The 22,340-nt window shown below is 40.2% G+C and overlaps 1 protein-coding gene across 4 annotated transcripts in view; it reads right to left on the minus strand.

The window, feature by feature from the left end:
* LOC148085267 (serine/threonine-protein kinase BRSK2-like) overlaps positions 1-22,340 on the minus strand; it is a 63,288-nt gene that overhangs the window by 28,286 nt on the left and 12,662 nt on the right. For all 4 annotated transcript variants that reach the window (XM_087783424.1, XM_087783425.1, XM_087783421.1 and 1 more), the window contains exon 2: positions 1,615-1,709. In XM_087783424.1, the coding sequence (XP_087639550.1) occupies positions 1,615-1,709 (95 nt within the window). The remainder of the gene's footprint in view (positions 1-1,614; positions 1,710-22,340) is intronic.

Below are 22,340 nucleotides of genomic sequence, written 5' to 3' on the forward strand. Positions count from 1 at the left end.
AAATGTCCAACATGAATCGCATTAAAAGGCGTTTGTTTACTGATATTGATAAACCGTTGTGTCAAGTGAGAACGAGTATAACATGTGGTCAGTTGTCTATTCCCATGACAACACAGCCTCAGTTTTTTGTAAACAACACTTAAGATGACAATGAACATATTGATCCACTGGACATATTGAGTTTCACAACAAAATATATGCATTACAACCTGCACGGACTTGATTTAAAGAGTCCAAGTATGTGAAGATAAACTGATTTATAGATGTTAGTGGTAGTGATGTGTTGATGAAGCTTCATGAAACAGTGTCATTATCTCCTGAGTCCACTAGATGTCACTCTTTGCTCTATAATCTATTGCTTTGAAAAGCTATTCTATTGAAACCTCAGATCATTTTTCAGCTGAGGGCGCCCCCTACTGTCCTCTGAGAAATAGGACACTGCTTCATGAAGCTTCATACTTCATGTAGCCATAATATAAAGTCGTATTTAAGTTTTTCTGGAACATGCTGAGGCTTCAATCCAAGATGGACGTTACAGACGAGCAGTATGGAGGTATTTGGATGTTTTTAAGTGTCTTTTTGGACGAAGATGAAGACGAAGACAACTGAGCTCCAGTCGCTACATTAAAATGAACAAAGATTTTTGTCTATAACTCTAAAAATAACAGATTACCCAAATAATCCCAACTCTTCGTCGACATGAGGGTGAGTAGAACATTAGTGAAACTTGAATTTTCTTAAACTTAAACACATATTTACCATGACAATTAATAATGGACCGAGCATTTGTTTATCAGTAAATTATTACAAAGGATTTTAGAAATGGAGGTTAAATAATTGAACTAAAGTCAGTTTTGTTATATTAAAGAGCAACGAATGTGAAAAACTCTGTCGACTCACATTTTTGAAATAATGTAGTCTTCCTCTCCAAGATGCAGTAAGTCCCTCATCATGACCATGTTTTCAACTTATTACTTTATAAAGTTCTGCCTCGTCTAAAATCTGGGCGAACGAGAGGTTACGAGAGTCCATTATGACGTAATAATGGCTTCACTCCTCCTCCAGCCATCTGTAATCATGCCCTGCTTTGTTTATACAACGAGTCCCTAGGAGGTGGAGACTTCCGGGATTGATGAGGGGCAGTGACAAACCTTGACGTTTGACCAATCACAGCAGAGTGGGCGTGGCTATGGTAAACTAGATTTCATCCCCAGAAAAAACAAGTGATAATTTTCTAATGTCAATATTTCAAAGAAAAGAGAGTTTTGTACAAACACACACTGATGATACAATAGAGTCACACATCTATTTAACACACATTTAAATCAACACATTCGTTGAACTTTAAAATATCTTATTTTAGGTAAAAAATAAATAAATTCAGTTCATCAGATGACTGGCGTGGCAACAACCCCTGAAGGGATAGAGAAGTCAAAGAAACCGTCCGGCTGGTAATCTCTCACAATGTCAGAGATCAATACGGTTAGTGACATTGTCCTCCTGGTCTTTGTCTCTATGAGTATGAGTCAGTGTGGAGGTGGGTTGTACATCACACACACACACACACACACACACACACACACACACACACACACACACACACACATAGCTTACCTTCATGAGAACAGACTCGCTGAGTTTTTCTCTGTTCACGATCTTTATGGCGACTTTTTGACACGTGACACAGTGGACGCCGAGCTTCACCAGACCTGGAACACAAACAAGAACGGATTCAACACACTGAAGAGATTGACGTCCTGGAAAAACAGCAATGAAACTAAGTAAGTATGTTTTTGTAAAGAGCCTTTTCTAGACCAGGGTCACAAAGTCCTTTAACAATTAAGAAAAAACCATAAACAGTTATAATATATACTTTAAAAGCCAAAATACATAAGACGAACATAGGAGTCCCAGAAAATCAGGAAAAAAACCACGAATAAGAGTGTCTTCAGATGTTTCTTGAAGGAGTCAGTAGATCATCAAACACAGAGATGGTTCCAAAGCTTAGGAGCAACAGTCTGGAAGGATTTCTCTCCTCTGGTCCTGAAGCGTGTTCAGGAACCATCAGTAGATTCTGATCCACAGACCTCAGAGCCCGAGCTGGGGCGTAAGTCTGGATCAGAATCTACTGATGGAAGGTCTGACCATGAATAGATCTGAAAGTAAGAACCAGGATTTTAAAATTGATCCTGAAAGAAACTGGCAGCCAGTGAAGAGTTTAAAGGATCAGAGAAATGTGAGTTCTTCTACTAGAGCGGCTCAGAATTCTGGCTGCAGAGTTTTGTATGAACTGCAGGCGAGACAGATGCTTCTTGTTTAGACACCAAAATAAACTGTTAAATAGTCTAAACGAGAAGACATAAACGCATCTAAATCCTTTTTTTAATTATTGATATAAATGTTATTGAATGTAAAATAGTTTCTTGGTCACGTATTGCTTAAATGTCCTGCTCTTAAGTAATTATTAGATGATCATGTTTTCGTTTATTTCTCTAAGCATCAATACATACATGTGTTTTTATTATCTTTTTCTTGCACCAGCGACATTAAGATCATCCACAATTATTTTTAGGCATAAACATTATTATAATTGTTCATTCATTTATTCTAACTTAGAACTGAAACCACGACTCATCAAATGTGTTTTTCTACAAGAATGAAACCAAAAAAGAGATTAAATACGGAACAATATTTGCTCTGACGTTCATCATGAAATAACATTGAATAACATTTAAATCTATAGTTAACAAAAAAAGGGTTTGATGTCATTTCATTCCTCATCATTCGTGGTGACTTTTACACATGGTTTGATTTTCACGCTCGACTCCCAGGCGAAGGGATTCTAAACGAGAGCGTCGTCATTAGCAGCGAATCACAGATCGACCATTGTTCCCTTCAGCGCATGCTCCGGGATCGGGATGATGTCATCGCTGCCAAATATCACCAAATCCGGGACAGAAAAATGATAATGATCGCGTTTGATCATCGAAGGACGTCTTTGACCTCTCGTGACTGAGAGTGTCGACAGGGATGTTCTCACCTGAGGTGAAGACAGGAAGCAGCGTGAGGAAGAAAGAGAGAGATTTAGAAATCTACCCGGCAACAACCTGCTCCAATCAGTTATTGTTTTAAAACAATTTTTTTTTAATTGATTTTTCTCACAAACAGGTTGCAGAGGAGGAAGATGAGGAAGAGGAGGAAGAGGAGGAAGAGGAGGAAGAGGAGGATGGTATCTGTGTCAAGGTTGCCCCCACGTAACCCCCCCACCCTCGTCTCTCCCCTGACGACGTGAATAACGTGGAGTATATTGAATTATTCCGTGTTGATTCTCCACACTGACAACACCAGCTCTCGCTCCCACATTAATGAGGTAATTAATAAGAGCGGCTCCTCCTCCTCCTCTTCCTCCTCTTCCTCCTCTTCCTCCTCTTCCTTGGTTATTCTCGGGCCCGCGAGGAAGCGAGAGCGAAGGACTGGGGGAGGAAGGAAGGGAGGAAGGAAGGAAGAAAGGAAGGAAGATGCAGAAACAGGTCAAGCCTCGAGAGACGAGAGTTAGAGAGACACGTCGTGTTCGGGTCAATAAAGTGGTAACATCATCTCATCGAGGGTCGTGGTGGAGGTCGAAGCATCCATCCATCCATCCATCCATCCATCCATCCATCCATCCATCCATCCATCCATCCATCCATCCATCCATCCATCCATCCATCCATCCATCCATCCATCCATCCATCCATCCATCCATCCATCCATCCATCCATTCATCCATCCATCCTTCCATCCATCCATCCATCCATCCATCCATCCAGAAAATCCACCCACCGACTCATCCATCCATCCATCCATCCATCCATCCATCCATCCATCCATCCATCCATCCATCCATCCATCCATCCATCCATCCGCCCATCCATCCATCCATAAAATCCACCCACCGACTCATCCATCCATCCATCCATCCATCCATCCATCCATCCATCCATCCATCCATCCATCCATCCATCCATCCATCCATCCATCCATCCATCCATCCATCCATCCATCCATCCATCCATCCATCCATCCGTCGATCCATCCATCCATAAAATCCACCCACCGACTCATCCTTCCATCATCCATCCATCCATCCATCCATCCATCCATCCATCCATCCATCCATCCATCCATCCATCCATCCATCCGTCGATCCATCCATCCATCCATCCATCCGTCGATCCATCCATCCATCCATAAAATCCACCCACTGACTCATCCATCCATCATCCATCCATCCATCCATCCATCCATCCATCCATCCATCCATCCATCCATCCATCCATCCATCCATCCATCCATCCATCCATCCATCCATCCATCCATCCGTCGATCCATCCATCCATCCATAAAATCCACCCACTGACTCATCCATCCATCCATCCATCCATAAAATCCACCCACTGACTCATCCATCCATCCATCCATCCATCCATCCATCCATCCATCCATCCATCCATCCATCCATCCATCCATCCATCCATCCATCCATCCATCTATCCATCCATCTACCAAAACAAATAAGATAATAGGCTAAATAGGTTTAAAATAGTTAATGTAATATATATATATTAATAACATCTTGTATATGTTTAAGAAATCACTTCAATATTTCCCACAGGCAATAAATATGCCACAGAAAGTGCTTAAACTAAGATATGAAGAAAAAAACTGTGAAGAAATACTTTGCTAAAAGTTTTTATAGAACATATTCAACAACAACCTTGGTCCACTGCTAATCCTGCCTTTAAAAATAGAAGATGGAACGATAAAGGTGACCTTAGCAAGTAAGATTAGCGATCAGGAAAAATAAACGAGTTGTGTAACCTCGAAAAGGAATAACAACACAATCCTCATAAAATAAACATTAACATGAATTGTTAATCCATGATCTGATTGACACCTGAAATAACCAGAGATTTTCAAGTGCGAATTCGTTCCTAATGAGATTCTTGACTGGACTCGCCGGTCAGAACCATTATTGACGCGAGCTCCACCGTCGTCACGGGTACGGACGTCACCAACCATCATCGACTCTGATTCATTCATCGTCGACTGAACCTCGACTTCATTACTGCAGCACAACAACACTCGGCTATATTTGGAAACGCACGTAAAAATCTGTTGAACTCAGGAAAGGCCGGTTTGTCATGTGCACATCCTCGGGAACACTTTTAGATAATGCTCTGCGCCTCACTTCGCTGAGTTGGCATCCTGCTGTTCTGACCCAAATACGAGCTCGCTGCCCGTCTGCAGCCGCCGCGCATCGATTGGCCGGCGGGCGACATGTGAGGGAGGAGTGGGACACTGGGACGGGGAGGAAGAGCAGAGGAGTGGGAGTTCCAGCTTCCGAATAAATAATAAATAAATAAAAGCTGCTCGAGATCTGTTTGGTGAAGCTAAACACAGAACTACTTGTGTCAACGTTTTGGGGCATTTATCGTCTAAGTTAAAACAGTCTTACGATATAACATGTATTAATCTTTAACTAGGGAGCGTCAACAAATGACAGTTTTTAGACATTTTCATCTCATTAACACAACGTAGAAGGAATGTTTTCATGTAGTAGCAACTACAGGTGTGTATTGTCAAGAATCTGATGATATGACACGTATCACAATACAGGATCAACGATACTGCAGTAACAGGGATATATGTGTAGTATTGTCCAGTACTTGACTCTGGTGTTGTAGTATTTACAGACCACATGACTCTTGACGAAGTCGTAACTGCTTTCATTTGGTTTTAAACCAAAATATGTCCAAACATCAACTTTAATCCCTGAGTTGTCTCAGGGTCAAGGTGACCCGGTGGGCCCGAAAAACAAATGTGTTTGTGGCATCCCTTGTGATGCCTCTGGTGAACGACCTCCCTGGCTTCCAGAAATACATATGTAATTGTGGGTCGCCTTGACCCGGAGTTAACGCGAGGGTGAAAATTCGACTGTCGGAGTCGACTGTATCCTCTCATGCTCAGTCATAGCCAGGATCACGCAGGATTTCATTGTTTCTTTAGCTGCAGAGGAACTAATGAATTAATTCCAACACAAAAATGAACAACCACTGTCCTTATTTACCTAAATAAAATATAATCTATTGCTTTGAAAAGCTATTCTATTTAAACCTCATATCATTTTTAAGATGAGGGCCCCCCTACTGTCCTCTGAAAAATATGTTTTATGAAGCTTCGTCGACACATCACTAATATATACCATGAAAAAAATGTTGCGATATTGTTTTAGGAGTGTCAATGAATGCCACACTCACATTTGTTTACCCATAATGCATTTATTTCACTTGTATGAACATTAACGCATTTTATTCAGCTTTAACTGCATTTTTTTTCGAAAATAAAGTGTTTATATTACAAAAGTGTAACTGTTAGACTTGATCATATATAAAACCTGCCTTTTTATGCAAATATATTTCATTTTCAAAGAAAAAAACATTTTACTCACAAACAAAAACAAAAGGTAATAAATGAATATTATTATCATTAACAATGTGTAGTGACTGTGGCCATGGATTCTTTTACTTTAAAAATAATTTCAGTTACTTAGAAAACATAGAAAGTGCTTCATAAAGGACTTTTTTTCTCACAATATTTCCTGTTGTGTAGATAACAGATTATGATCATAATCCCACCGAACACAGGCACAGCGACACACACACACACAAACACACACACACAGACACACACACACACACACACAAACACGCACACCTAAGAGCCTGATGATGCATGTAATAGTGTGTGTTGACACTCTGGCTCCCTGCAGACATGAACCTGCTGAGTTCAACAGCTGTTGCTGGTCCTGTGTGTGTGTGTGTGTGTGTGTGTCTGTGTGCGATGGTGTTCGTGCGTGTGCTGGTGTGTGTCTGTGTGCAGCCAACATGGTGAACTCACACCAACCACACTGTTTCAGCAGGAGATCTTGTTCTATCCGTGACCCGGAGAAACAAATCAATGAGACACACAAGCCACTTAGCTACACAAGTAAAGACACACACACACACACGCACTGATTTGTCGTCACTTTTCTCTTCCAAGCTTCTCATTATGACGGCTTTCTTTACCGCCTCGCTCTCATCTACATTACCGGCGACTCACAACAGCCATAAATAATGCAAGAGTAAACTTTGCAGTTTCCCTCACAAAGTGAAAACGCCTCCTCCGCAAATCAGACGTTACATTATGACCACCTGTCGGACTGAAACTGCAGCTCTCGAAGGTGCAACGGTGAACACAGATCATTGATTTACGAGGGAACTGGCACTTCTTGTAAAGCTACAGTGATTCCGATCAAAACAAATGCTCATATATTTATAATTCCTGAAGTTTACTGCTGATCGTGAGCTGAATGCAGACACTCTGGCAATTGAACTGTAGTTCTGTGACGGCATGAATGATTCATGAGCTGTTGCTTTGCAGGCGAAGCCGTCAGCTGTTCGGCGACGAGGTGCTCGGTTCTGATTGATTTGTTTTCTACTGCTAACTTGGCAAAACGCCCCGTGATTCAGACTTAACCCTGAACAACCAGTGACGGTGGCTCAACAAACAAAGTATCAGGTGTAGAATCTCTTAAGGAGAAGGTGCTGATCCGTACAAATGCACTTTCCCAATCCTTTGAAACACTCTTTCTCGCTCACACCAGTTCAGGATCCATTTGGCTCCAGCAGTTACGCTATAAAACAAGTTTAAAATGGAAATAGAAATGTATAATCTATTCATAACATATCTCAGTTTTGCCACTTTTATCGGCTTTCTTTATGAAATAATTCTGGTTGATGACAGTTCATGTCGTTCCCTTTTCACATCATCATCAAACATGGCCCACCTCGAAGAGGACACCCATGGTCTAGGGGCGTAATTCTGGGGCTCTGGGGCATCATTGGCCGTCTAAGTAGGTGGATAAAAATGAGTTATGTGGATGGTGGGAATTCAGTTGTGTCCATTTTTCCAAGAAAAGTGGTAATTGAGCTAATGGCTACAATGGATAAATCAGTACTCATATTTATAACATATGTATATGTTCAATTGTTAAAAAACGTGTATTTATGACTATTTGACTTGAAAAACTAGCCAAGAATACGATGTTTTTTGTTGATAAAGACCTGCTGTTGGAGTTTTACATTTTTTAGACGACTTGGTGAAGAATTAAAGCAGCTCGATGGGATATTTAGTCGAGCGACGCCATTGGAGTAAAGTGGTAGTAGTTTAGCCCGACGGGAAACCACATTTCACATGAGAACTCGCCCAACGTTACAAAAGTTTTCTTCCATTGGCTGAATGAAGGATGGATACTGATGAAGTAATGAATCAGATTGTGGATAAGGAAATATTATATGCGTTATGACGGCTTTGTAAATAACATAACTTTAACTTGTTTTGTACCGTAATCCCCCCCCCCCACACACACACCACCACCACCGCAACCAGCGTGATATGTAACATGTTCACACCATCCCCAAGAACTTCCAAAGTCCAAAAATATTAAGGTACCCAAAACTACCTCAAGCTGCTTTAAGACTTTGGCGATCTCTTATAACTAGTAACGAGTATGAAAAGGAACTACACAAACTCACTGACTTATTTGAAAGAAAGTTTAGAGAAATTGGTAAAAACAAATGATCTGTAAATATCCATTTTTGTACATTGTTGGTCATTAAATAATAAGATACAATAGTTGATTGTGGGCAGCAGTCATGAATCTGTTTTTTAAAAATCAGAATCAGAAGCTTTAATTGGCTTAAGAGTATTTGTAAGAGACATCACCACGAAGGGGCAAATAAATAATGAATTAAAACAAAGTACATTTAATTTGTCACATTTAGTTTTGACAAAATGTCAAAAATTCTACCATAAGAGTAAGAAATAATGGAAATAAATGCTCAGGAGTTGTAGACCTGATATTCATAAGCCTCTCTCTTGAAAACAACTTACAAGAAATCATTTTAACACACAAAATAAGTGAAAGAAAATTGGAACCAAACACCATTCTGATTTTTGTATCCGTTCGATCAGTACCTCTGCCATGTGTTCGTGCCATGACCATGTTTTCAACTTATTACTTTATAAAGTTGCTCTGAAATCTGGGCGAACGAGAGGTTACGAGAGTCCATTATGACGTAATAATGGCTTCACTCCTCCTCCGGCCAGCTGTAATCACGCCCCGCTTTGTTTATACAATGAGTCCCTTGGAGGTGGAGACTTCTGGGATCGTGACATGCAGATTTCATCTCCATAACAACAAAGTGTTTTCAGATCCTTTCCTAATGTCAATATTTCAATGAAAAGAGAGTTTTGTACAAACACACACTGATGATACAATAGAGTCACACATCTATTTAACACACACTTAAATCGACACATTAGTTGACATTAACTTTTGATGTGATGAAAGAACGAGCCTCCGTGGTCGATGTCTTCTGCTTGTTAATGGTGTGTGTTAACTGAAAGCTTTTAGCACCAACATGCACATACGGGTTTCCATTTAACACACACACACCCCCACACACACACACACACACACACACACACGCCGGGGGGGATGTGAATGCTGTGACGCTCCATCACATCTAAAGGGACACGTGACTATTTTTAGCCTCCTCTTCCTAATGTGTCTTGCTCTCCGAGACGCACTTCCTCACAACTTCGCCGGCTTCATTAATCAACCCGGGATCCAACAAGTAACGCTCCCGGAGAAGAGACCGAGTGTCCACCGAGTGGCTTCATTTCAGTTTGAGAGGTTTTTAAAAAACAGAAACTGACGATGTTTTGATCAAATAATATGCTGTATTTGGTGCTGTGTAAAATTAATGCCACTGCAGTTGCACTTTTTTGCCATGTGGGGTCGCCAGAATCAATATTTTTAAGGTAGTGTATTGTCGCTTTAACGCAACTTGCAAAAAAAAGAGCTTTACTATAAACAGTAAAACTTGTCAGCGTTTCTATTACACTTGTATCATTTAAAGGTTTAATGTTGATACATTTTTGATCGTTTTTAATGTAAAGTTAGCGGCAAAATCTCCTTTGATCATTTAAAACTGAAGAGATAAAATGAGTAGATTTCGTGATAAATGCTCCGGTGTTTTTTCCGCCTCCTGACAGTGACGTCGCTCACGCTGCTGCCGTCAGCCGAGCATTCCTCAAGCGTCACCATGGCGACCGTAGCCACTCTCCAATATTCATCTCTTTTCCTTTTTTTTCCCTCTCCTTCCCGTCTGACACAGAGAAATGTGCTGACTGGCCTGAGTGGACGGAGACAGACGCCCTCGGGGTTCACCCCTGGATCACACGATGAAGAAACACCGACCTCGGGAGACCCGTGTGTTTTTCCACAGACCCGGGATTGTGACGTTTTCTTTTGTCCAGAACTCAATGGAAAAAACATCGTAATTACACCCAAACAACACTATTAATCCGGATTGAATCACCCCCTCACTCATTTTCTTCCTGATCCCCCTTCGAGGTGAGGATAAAAACAGAAAGGGCACAGGAGAGGATTTCCTCTTTTGGAAAGAAATGTTTCATAATAACAGCAGAAAGCCGGTGAGTCACCGGGATCATCCCGACTCAGCCGAGAAGATCATCATGAACGGAAGCTGAAGACAACGAGCGCATGAAGTTAAACTGAATTCAGGGGTGACAACGACATCACTATTGTCCAGAGAGTAGGGCTGCACGATATTGGAAATATGTGCGATATTCCATATCAGTGTCTTAAATTGCGATATCGATATTGATGCGATATTTTTTCCGAGTGCAGTAGAGCGCAGGAGCGAGTACTTTAGGGGAGGTCCGGGGGTTTAGAGAAGGAAAACCATGCGATATTTCCCTTTCGTTTATTTCCACGCTTCGGTGTTGACATGATCGGAGAAAAATATCACTTATAATGGTAAACCGATGTCCCGCAAAACTGAGCGACATCAGAGAGGAGCCGCCGGCGCTTCGCGATTTCACCAAATCAATACTAAATCCACCTCCTTGTACACGCACACATAACACTTTTCAAATGACGCTAACGACTTAGCTCGTTAGCATACGACGAAGACGGACCGGTTTACACTTGTTTGGAAGTGAACGATCTTGTAAGAAAACAACTGAGACGAGATGAAAAGTTCTTACGATATGTTGCTTTAACAAAGGAGGTTGAAAGAGACGAGTGACTGGATCACCAGTGTTTGACTAGATCGTAAGTTAGTATTACTTCCATGTATATACTGAGCCGCGCTAATAGCAACCGAGCCTAGCGAGCTGCGCCTCACAGTTCACAGACGGACGGAGACGTAAACAACAACGAGACATAGAAGTACAAATTGACAACTTTACACAACGTGACACTTATTGGTTAAATTGCACATTTAAGAAACGCTTGATTAGACTAATTGATCAATTATACATTTTTGCACAGGTTTACAATATGCACATCGCACTTGCCAATATCGCGATATCGATATTTTTACAATATATCGTGCAGCCCTGCCAGAGAGTGGCTTCAAGTTTGAGCGAGACTTAAATTGAAAGCAGATTAGTCTCCAGGTTTCGCCTCCACTTACAGCCCGCTGACATGAATCGGTCCTGCTGTTTCAAATTAGCAGCCGCCCCCGTGAGAGTCCTCGACGCCAATATGAAGGTGAGAAGCAGAGTTGACGTGCCAGAACAGTGCAAAAAAAAAAGAAAAGGTGTTGGAGGCAAAGAGGCTTTAAATAGTAGAGGCTCGCTGGAAATATGACATGGGACATGTATTTGTTTTATTCTGTTTGAAATCAGGGTGTGTAGGATTTTTTTTTTCAATTTTCTACTATCAAAGTATATCCTAAATACTGATGCTGTGATCCGTCTGCAGACATATTCAAACCCTGTCCTGTTAGTCCTCGTGCTTTTAAGTGTTGCTTTAAAATGCATTACCTGTGTTTATATGGAAGTAAATGTGAGCCATCATTTTTACAGCATCAAAATTAAACTTTTGAAAAACCATAGATTTTAATGCACTGGTATTTTCTTCAATGAGTAGATCATTTCAGTGCCAAATTCAACATGTACAAAAATTCAATGAAAATTAATTCAATGTATAAAAGAAATTCCATAAAAATGAATTCAATACTTAAAAAAATAATGTTGAAATTCAATGTTAGGATGCAGTGTGAGACGCGTTAATTTAAAGTCAGATGGCAAACATTTGCTTCGAAATGTTTGAATCTTTCACAATCTCCCACCTTTCACGTCGTGCTAATTTTTGTGTGCTGTTAAGTGTTTTTGCACATCCATGTGTAAATGAAAAATGGGTGCAAAGTGTTGGAGACATCCAAACCCAACTATGAATACTTTGAAAAGAATCAATTGCGAGAAGAAGTCGTGGTGAAGGACTAAACAAAAATTGAAGAATAATCTGATATAATTTTGTGTAAAAACAGTAACAATCTTCCTCTACAAACAAACTAAAAATATAGATTTATTTAAGTTTTTTCGGAACAATTCTTCTCATGTCGAGGCTTCAATCCAAGAGGGACGTTACAGACGAGCATTATATGAAGGTATTTGGATGTTTTTAAGTGTCTTTTTGGACGAAGATGAAGACGAAGACAACTGAGCTCCAGTCGCTACATTAAAATGAACAAACATTTTTGTCTATAACTCTAAAATAGAACAGATTACTCTGAAAATAATTCCAACCCTTGGTCGACATGAGGGTGAGTAGAAAATGAGTGAAATTTTAATTTTACGTGAACTATCACTTTAATGTATCTATTGGTAAAAACGTTTTTTAATCATGTTAGAATTGTTTCGAAATCTCAGCCTATTTAACATTAAAAAATATATAATAATAAAATACAATATTTTCACTGCATGAGAATGTTTCTATAATTCGTTTTGTATTGTATTTATTTTGATAATCCATCACCACCTTTTGATTAAGGACGTCCACACGCACACTTGCACGTGCACGTACAAAAACCCACACCCACGTGCGCATAAAAAAACCTCCCGCACGAGCTTCCAGTGGAGCCTTCGGGAATGAACGTGTCGCACTCCGCGAAAAATATTTGACAGTTTTATTTCCGTACCTTTATCAAATTTGGCCAGAAAATAAATCCAGGCAATTTTTTTTTCCTACCCCCCCCTTAAGCTCCTCGCTACACTTTTAGCACAGACACAAAGGGATTCCCCAAAGTCTAGCAGGATTGATGTGAAAGTGGAGCAGTAGTTCATCCGCCGGTTTATGACGGAGGGGATGGGAGGCGAGGGGGTTGCACTGTGCATGTGTGTGTGCAGTGGATGGTGGGTGAGGGCGGCAGTGGGGATTGTGGTTGGGGGTTAAGCTGTCATTGCTCCACATCCCATACCGGCAGACTGGTGCGGGAGTAAAGGAGGTGATGGAAGATCCCACTTAAATCCGCTGATTGCGAAAACAGCGGTAAATCCCTTAATGAATGAGGCTCCCTGCTCCGCGCCATCATTCACTCCCTGCCTCAGCGTGTCCTGTCGGGCCACGTTTTTTTTTAATAAATAAAAAACCAAAATGGTGACACAGGAGGCGTAATCCTTTGACTAGGAGGGAGGAAACGTCCCCCGACCAATCAAAGAAGGGGAACGACAACGACAGAAGCAGCAGAGATATTCTTCAAATCTCCTGTTGTCGGCAGCAGAACACGACAGCGAACCCATCAATCTTTACTAAACCACTGTACGTTTCTGTTGAAGAAGCCACTCGAACCGCATTCTTATTCATCCGGCTGACACTACCCATAATTCCTCAGTGAGCAGTTTCGATCCAAAACTACAGCTACAGACATAAACAGAGCTGAAAGCTAAACAAAAAACTGGAACTGGAAAGAGTTGCTCTAACTTATTTAATTCATTATATTTCTCTTATATATCCCACGTTTTTACTTCAATGTCCCAGAATTAAACTGAAATTTAATTTTCTCACCTTTTTATTTTTTCATTCTCTTATCTGATATTGTACTTGTTTTTTTGGATTGTTACTTTTAAACCGTGTTTTCATCCATTTAACTTTTTTATTTTATTTATTTATTTTATTATACTGTATATTATTAGATCAATGGCATCTAGGGTTCGGTACCAATAAAAAAAAATGTTCAATGCTGGTACTTGTACCAACACCTTCACCTCTATAACAATTATTAATACAAAAACATTTTAAATAAATTAAATTACATTACAGGTAAGTTACATTTTTCATATTCTGTTAATTTTTCACTCCACTTTCAGAACAACAGAATACTAAGCAAGTAAAATTAATTCTGAATATGTTTCCTTAGACAAATCCACATACTATCAATTTTTGATAAATGTGGATTTCAAATCTTGGCGCCAGAAGACGAAGCATGTTTCTATATCCCAGGTATTACCGAAACCATTTTGGTCGGTACCACAAAAGAACCAGAGTTTGATACCCAGCTCTAATGGCATGTTTTTCTCAAAACATATTTATTGTTCAAGTTCCTAATGTATGATAGTTTCTCACTCTGCAATCAAGAACCTCACAGTGTTTTTACATATTACGATGTTATTTGGCAATATTTATTTATATCATATGTATTTCTATTATATTTTAATTCATTAATTCATTTAATATTTTATCTATTTACTAATTTTGAATCATCTCTGTGTTTTATTTATTTCATTTATTGTGTTTCATTTATGGTTTCAAGAGCCGCTTAAACAGAATTTAATGTTACGGCACCGTTATAATATAATAATAGAATAGAATAGATAACAAAGAAAACTGATTTAATTTACAGATGAACTGCAATGACTTTCATTCATTCATTTTTTATGCCGCTTAATTCCCTTATGGGGGTCAGGGGGGGGTTGAGGTCAACCCCATTTTCTTCGGGCAAGAGGCGGGGGACACCCTGGACAGGACGCCAGTCTATCACCGGGCGCACAAAGACACACAACCAGTCACACACACATCAATACCTACGGACAATTACCCCAAATTCTCAATCAACCTCTGTATGTTTTTTGGACTGTGGGAGGAAACCGGAGTGCCCGGAGTAAACCCACGCAAAATGCCAACTCAACCACAGAAAGGTCCCTCCTGACCTGGAAGTGAACCAGCAACCTTCTTGCTGTGAGGCGATCGCGTGGTCAATTAATATTTTAACATTATATTCTCAAGTATTTATAAACATGGTTTATGGATCAACATCAGTGTCGAACACATCTGTGACTGGAGCGGCTGGAAGAACGTCTGTGGAGCGATAAATAAATAAGTTATGGAGGAGGTAAACAGAGAACCTCGTATTGTGATTCAACGTCGCTCCTCGGGCTGAGATCAATCATTGATTCCTATCGCTGACGTAGTTCCTCTTGCGTGGCTCGTCTTTCTTCCTCCTCCTCTCAGGATGCATCGACTGCGAGACGTGACGTAAGAAACCCACTGAAGCCCAACAAAAAGAAAAAGATAAAAGCAGCTAGGGGGGCTGAAAAAAGCGAGCACTTGTGGTTTTTTTCTTTCTTTCTTATTCTCCAGAGGGGCAATCAGGAGGTAAGACTAGCTGCAGGCGACATCGCATTCTCCAGCGCCCACCCACCCCCGGTCTCTGAACCCATCGTGACGTTTGTCCGCCACTATTTTCGACTCTTGATTTGAGCGTAGGACCAGCAGTGCGGAGCTGGTGAAGATATAAAAGCTTGTCGCTGACTTTGACGCCAGAAAAGTCTCAACAATAAGATCATTACTGTGACCCAGTAACCCACAAAGCTCTAGCGTCTGAGCCTCTTCTCGCTGACTCTAGACGGGAACCGACTACACCTCAGCCGCTCCACAATCGAGACACTGAACCACTTACACTAATGCCAGTAAACACAAGTCGCACCAATTGTATTAACCCCCCGTAGACCTCCAGTCAAACACAGGTGCTAACCCTCAAACAACTTTGCTCAATTACTCGACTTCATTACTTAACCCTGTTTTACTCACCGTAGCCATTAACCCTGACATAAACAAGACCGTTCACAATATGAGTCAATTTAAGCTGTCAGCCTAAATCCAGACTCCTTTAACTTAACTTTAACAATCTGCATCTACTAAACCTGCAAAATATCAGTAAAGTAAGCAAAGTAAAGTAAAGGTAATTTGTAAAGATTTTTCTAGACCAGGGTCACAAAGCGCTTAAACAATCAAAAACAATAAACACTTAAAATACATACTTAAGGTCAAGGCAACATAAGACAAACACAGGAGTCCCAGAAAATAAAGAAAAAGCACAAATAAAAATGTCTTGAGATGTTTCTTGAAGGAGTCAGTAGATCATCAAACACAGAGATCGTTCCAAAGCTTAGGAGCAACAGTCTGGAAGGATTTCTCTCCTCTGGTCCTGAAGCGTGTTCAGGAACCATCAGTAGATTCTGATCCACAGACCTCAGAGCGGGCGCTGGGGTGTAAGTCTGGATCAGATCACTGATGGAAGGTCTGACCATGAATAGATCTGAAAGTAAGAACCAGAATTTTAAAATTGATCCTGAAAGAAACTGGAAGCCAGTGAAGAGTTTTAAGGATCAGAGAAATGTGAGTTCTTCTACTAGAGCGGCTCAGAATTCTGGCTGCAGAGTTTTGTATTAACTGCAGGCAAGACAGATCCTTCTTGTTTGTTGTTAGTGCCTAACTAACTAAAATGACCACTTTAACTTGACACAAGCACAAATATTCAACAAAAAAAAAAATCTCTGTAACGTGGCAAGTCCTAGTACTTGTATTCTATTTATTTAAACTCTTAAGGGGGGGAAGAACATGAATAGAAGTATATCAGTGCCATTGGAATACTGGGTGAATTTAACATGTTATGTTGTTTTTTTTATTTTTATTAACCTTTATTTATACCGGTTAAATTCTCATTGAGACCCTTGAAAACAGGTTGAAACCGGTTCCAGGTGGGCAGCAGTTATGTTAACACTGGCAATAGAAGTTTATGATTCTGAAATTTTGAAAAAAAAATGTAAGCATTGATTGGGTTTTTTAAGTTCTGATGTTATAAAAATATTTTATATTTTTAGTTTTTTAACCTTTTGAATTCCACATAAAACGTTGGTAAAATAACACCAACACTTACCAAATATATCATTAAAAAGCTGGAGTAAGAACATCAAACTATATGTGTAAAGAAACATTAAATTCCTATGTGTACCAGCATCGTGAGGTTCTTGCTAATGCTAACTAGCATGATTATGTTCAAATTCAAGCTTTCTCTGTAATCGTGGTAAAATAATGTTTATAATTGATAAGCGGAATGAAAAGAGGACCAAGAAAAGTTAAAATCCGGAGGACCAATCCTAATCCCTGTACTTCCACTTCAAAATGTTACCTTGAAGATGACATTGCGATGTATATGTAGGTAGATCAGTGCCATCAGATCGCAGGGGCAGCATCTTTAACAGGTATATTTTTTGACATATTACGATACTACCATATTACGCGATATAAATTGTTAACAACATCTTGTTTTACTGATATTTGATGAATATATGTTATGCCGACATAAAGATCTGAAATAATCGATCAATCAGTGGTCAAAATATCAAAATATATTCAGGAATCAAAATTATTTTCAAGCCTCATTATAATGCATGTATAAAAATCACATTAAAAAAAAAAAAATTCCAATGTGGATTTCCTTATTTTAGTCGACAACAAAACAAAGGAAGGTTGTGCTTTTGACTGCTACGTGTGTTATTTTGAAACCTGTATGGGTGGATTTTATGAAGTAACTCCTTGACAGCTCGGTAACCGACAACAGGAAAACATAATTAAAATAGTGCATCCATTCCAAATGATTAAGAAATATATTGTCAGCTTTCTGGAGCCGTTCATCACCCGAGGTGAGTTGGTTATTAAAATTTAATAACAAACCAATTCCAAAGTGATGAGAAATTGCTGAAATAATAGTACTTTATCATATTTTCCAAACAATTATATGATTATAATTGGATCACTGCTGGTATTTTTTATTACTGCTGGTGCTTGGAAAGGAGCTTTTGGGAGAACGTTCACGACAGGTGCAGATCTCTGAAGAAGTGAACGCAGACCTCCTTTGAACCGCCTCGAACAATAGGAGCATTTTTTAGTGTGTTTTTAATGCTTTTTAATAAACCACCTACTGTACGTAACTGTAGCACGTAAAATAGCAACATAGCAGTTATTTGCTTCTTTTCTTACATCGCATAGTCGCCGGAAGTCTCCGCCTCCAAGGGACTCGTTGTATAAACAAAGCGGGGCGTGATTACAGCTAGCTGGAGTAGAATTGAAGCCATTATTACGTCATAATGGACTCTCGTAGCCTCTCGTTCGCCCGGATTTCAGAGCGACTTTATAAAGTAATACGTTGAAAACATCGTCATGATGAGGGACTTACTGCACATGAGCTAGCCTTTAAAGGAACAGTAACATGCACAACATGGAACCTTCTCTACTTTAATTAAGTGGGACTTACTGCTTCTTGGAGAGGAAGACTTCAACATTTACAATATGTGAGTCTGGAGAGTTGGAGTTTGACATTAGTTGCCCCTTATTTTTTTAGATATAAGTCACCAAAATCAAACACAAACCTACATAGGCAATAATTTACTACACTTACCAGTATTATTAAATCACTTTATTGGACGGTAGAACCATTGTATACCATAATTAAACTGTGTTTACATTGTTTATGTTCCAAACCTTATCCACACATTTTATTACATGCTTTGTTTTTTATACCCTTGAGACGGATCGTTTTGCATTAGGCCGACAAATAATATAATAACACATTATCAGCAGTGTTTTCCAAAATGCCAGTATCCAGCTGTGATCCAATGAAGAACCTAGCTGGGGGTTTTAAGCGAGACTCTCTCGGAGACTGTGGGCAGCGAAGTGCTAATTAGATAGCTGGGACTTCATACCGCCTCGTCAGCCGTACACTTCCCAGGGCATCACGGATGAGGCGTTCCCAAATGATCGGCGCCGTCTACCAGTGAAATATCAGATAACAAGGCAAACACTTCCGTCCGTGCTCGTACTGCGGCTGATGCGGCGGACGAGTTATTAACTGTCAATCTTCATTTGTGTGCGCAAATCTCTAGATGACCCACAAATGTGCTGTCACCCCGTTAGCTTCATCTCAGAGGGATTATCGTCGTGACCACAAAGGACACGCAAACGCAACAACAAGTCCAGATCCTCTTGCTGTTCCTGAATGCAATCTGACACAAATCTTGCTGTGAAGAACACGCACATGTATAGAACCACGTCTTCTCTTCTCAGGCACAACTGGAGATGTTTATGTCATTAAGCTCATCCCCGATGACTCGCCTCTTCAACCAGTTTCTTAGTTAAAACGTCATTTCTATGCTTATTTAACACTCAAAGTGTATTGTTCAAGGACAGAGGCACATCTGGAGCTGCGATTAAACCTATGACCTCTTATGACAACCACGCATCAGAGCTAAAAGGACACCTCCATTGGAATCAATTTCGGGACCGAGACAAGACCAAAGACAAAAACAAAATAAATTAGTTTGATTCAATTGATCTCTTTGGAGTGTAAATGAAAGGAGGCGTGTCAACATTTATGTCATTTGTACATTTGAAGGAGCAGAAAAATAATCAAATCCTTTATGTTTTGAGAACACTATTAGAGAACCTCAGACCACAAGACTAAGACTAAGACCGAGACCTAGACCTAGACATAGACATAGACATAGACATAGACATAGACATAGACATAGACATAGACATAGACATAGGCATAGACATTGACCAAGACCAAGACCTAGACCTAGACCTAAACCTAGACCTAGACTTAGACCAAGACCGAGACCAAGACCAAGACCAAGGCCAAGGCCAAGGCCAAAACCAAAACCAAAACCAAGACCAAGACCAAGACCAAAACCAAGACCAAGACCAAGACCAAGACCAAGACCAAGACCACGACCAAGACCTCAAACTAATTCTTCAAGCTCAAAATCCGCAGTGAGGGGCGTCCCAATACTTAAAAGTTGAGAATCTTTGGGACCTCCCTTGGTAGTAAGTTGTATCCCAGAATGCCTTGTGCATCAAAACTAAAATCAATAAGAGCTAAAACCAGGAAAACAACCAGCTACATTTGTAAGTAATTTATTTCTTAATAGAGATGTAAAAATTAGGAAAAAACATGGTTCTCTTAGTGTAATGTCATTTCAAAGATTACATACCTCTTTAATTTTATAACTGTAAGAAAAAAGACCTTCAAGACCATGACCTTTTTATACTAGACACACATTTAAACTTTACGAAATCCAGTCAGGAAGTTATATGGTTTTTCCCAAATTAAGGGATCAACTTTCTCAAATCATAAAAAAGACCTATATATGATCAATAAAACCCACAGTGTTGGTCAATAGTGCGGGACATACCAGAGCGGGGTTTTGGTAAGAAACAGAAAAGAATCTCAAAAAGTATAGATTTAAAAAAAATAAATAAATGAAAATGATCAAACAAAGTCTCCTGATTATTTTTAAGGAGTTTCCATTGTGTTGCCCGAATCAAACTGCCACAACCAAAGTGTGGCTCATTCATACGGACCACATTGTGTATACGAGATACGACTCCAGCCAATTAGAGCCGACCCCCCCCCCCCGCGAGCCGGAGTCAATGGACCACAAGGAGCCTCCTCTTCTGGACTCCGCTAATTGAGCACCGACTGAATACAGACGGCAGCTGGCAACACAGAACCAGAGGGAGGACAGATGGACCAACACGCGCTCCGTGATGCACGTGAGCTGAATTCTCGCCTTCCAACCCGACCCATTATTCCCGTTCATTAGTTTTCGCCTTCAGAAGATTTGACAGGTAAACTCAACGGAAGCAAGAAGGTAATTCAGTTAAAAAAGTCCGATTGAAATCGTCGACTTCCAGACCAATGAACGATTCGCTCGTTACGTCCCCGCTTCTAATTGGCCGGGCAATCTGCCAATCAAGAGCTAATGAATAAAGGATGACATCATTGCTTCTGTTGAGACTATTTTTGCTCGCCTCCGTCCTTTTCTATTTTTGCAAGCTCCCTCCTTTTTTTTTTTTTTTTTTGGATCTCCCCTCCCCCCCTCGCTGACTGCTCTTCTCCTCCTCCCCCTGGCTTTTTATCCACCCTTCCCCCCTCTCACTCTCGCTTTCACTCCATCTTCATCTCGCCCCGCCCACCTGTCTCTCTGGCTTCATATACATCTTTTGTCTGCGTGTGTGTGTGTGTGTTTATGTTTACAGCCCATTCAGACCCGTGTTGTATTTTTAGAGCACACTTCCATTTATTTCTTTAAAGCAACTTCCCTCATCTCAGGAACATGTCGGATTCTAACGGTTCGGTTGAATATATATCGCAACCCAAGTGTGGGAAAAGAAGGACTTGACGTCAACAAATATCATGTTTCCAGACGACAAACAAGATCCAAACTCTCAAGGGAGTCTTTTGTGTGGAAAAAACATTTCTGTTTGAAGGTTTCTACTGTGTCATCACCTACTCACAACGCAAACTCTCCTGTACACAATGAGTCAGGCCATCTGGTTGGTGGTGGGACTGAGGTCATGACCCCCCCCCCCCCCCCCCGTCCTCCTCCTCCATTACCGACTATTTCACATGCATGATTGCACTGACACACACACACACACACACACAGATCATCGAATACACACCCGGCATCACGATCGATGCAGGTACCGAAGTCCATAATGTCACCGACAAACATTTCATCACCACGGCAACCGCCATTATCGTCCCCAGAAACACCTGAATCCTTCAGCAGATCAGGATCAGGATGGCAATGACATTGTGACCAGCGACAATATCCTCTGTCACTCTCACTCTTACAGAATCCATGCCAGCGATCACAACAAAATGAAAATTAAAAACATGTTTTTCTTTTTCCAACTTAAAATATTTAAGGGTTAACATAATCAATATGGTTTGAGCCTCATTGAGCTGCGGACTATAAATGTACTGACATGTATTTGCTGAATGTAGCCATTAGCTTGGAGACACAGTATCATGTGTTAGTAATAATAGTTTGTTTTGGTGCATTAAATGGCTCATGGGATACAACAAACAACTGTGTTTAAATGCACGGATTAGTCGGAATTTAGACGCCATTAAAATCAATTAAATTATTAAAAGAATAATTTGGTTGATTAATGTTCATGTTGATATTGTGAGCTACAAACATTCCAGTTTTAGAGATTATTTTGGTGTCCTAACAAGAAGGAGCTGTCTCCTCTGAAGTTAAACTCTGCAGCAAGAATTCTGAGCTGCTCTAGTAGAAGAACTCACATT

Source organism: Callionymus lyra, chromosome 2 (assembly GCF_982586985.1).
Source record: "Callionymus lyra chromosome 2, fCalLyr1.hap1.1, whole genome shotgun sequence".
In the NCBI taxonomy this organism is placed as follows: Eukaryota; Metazoa; Chordata; class Actinopteri; order Syngnathiformes; family Callionymidae; genus Callionymus; species Callionymus lyra.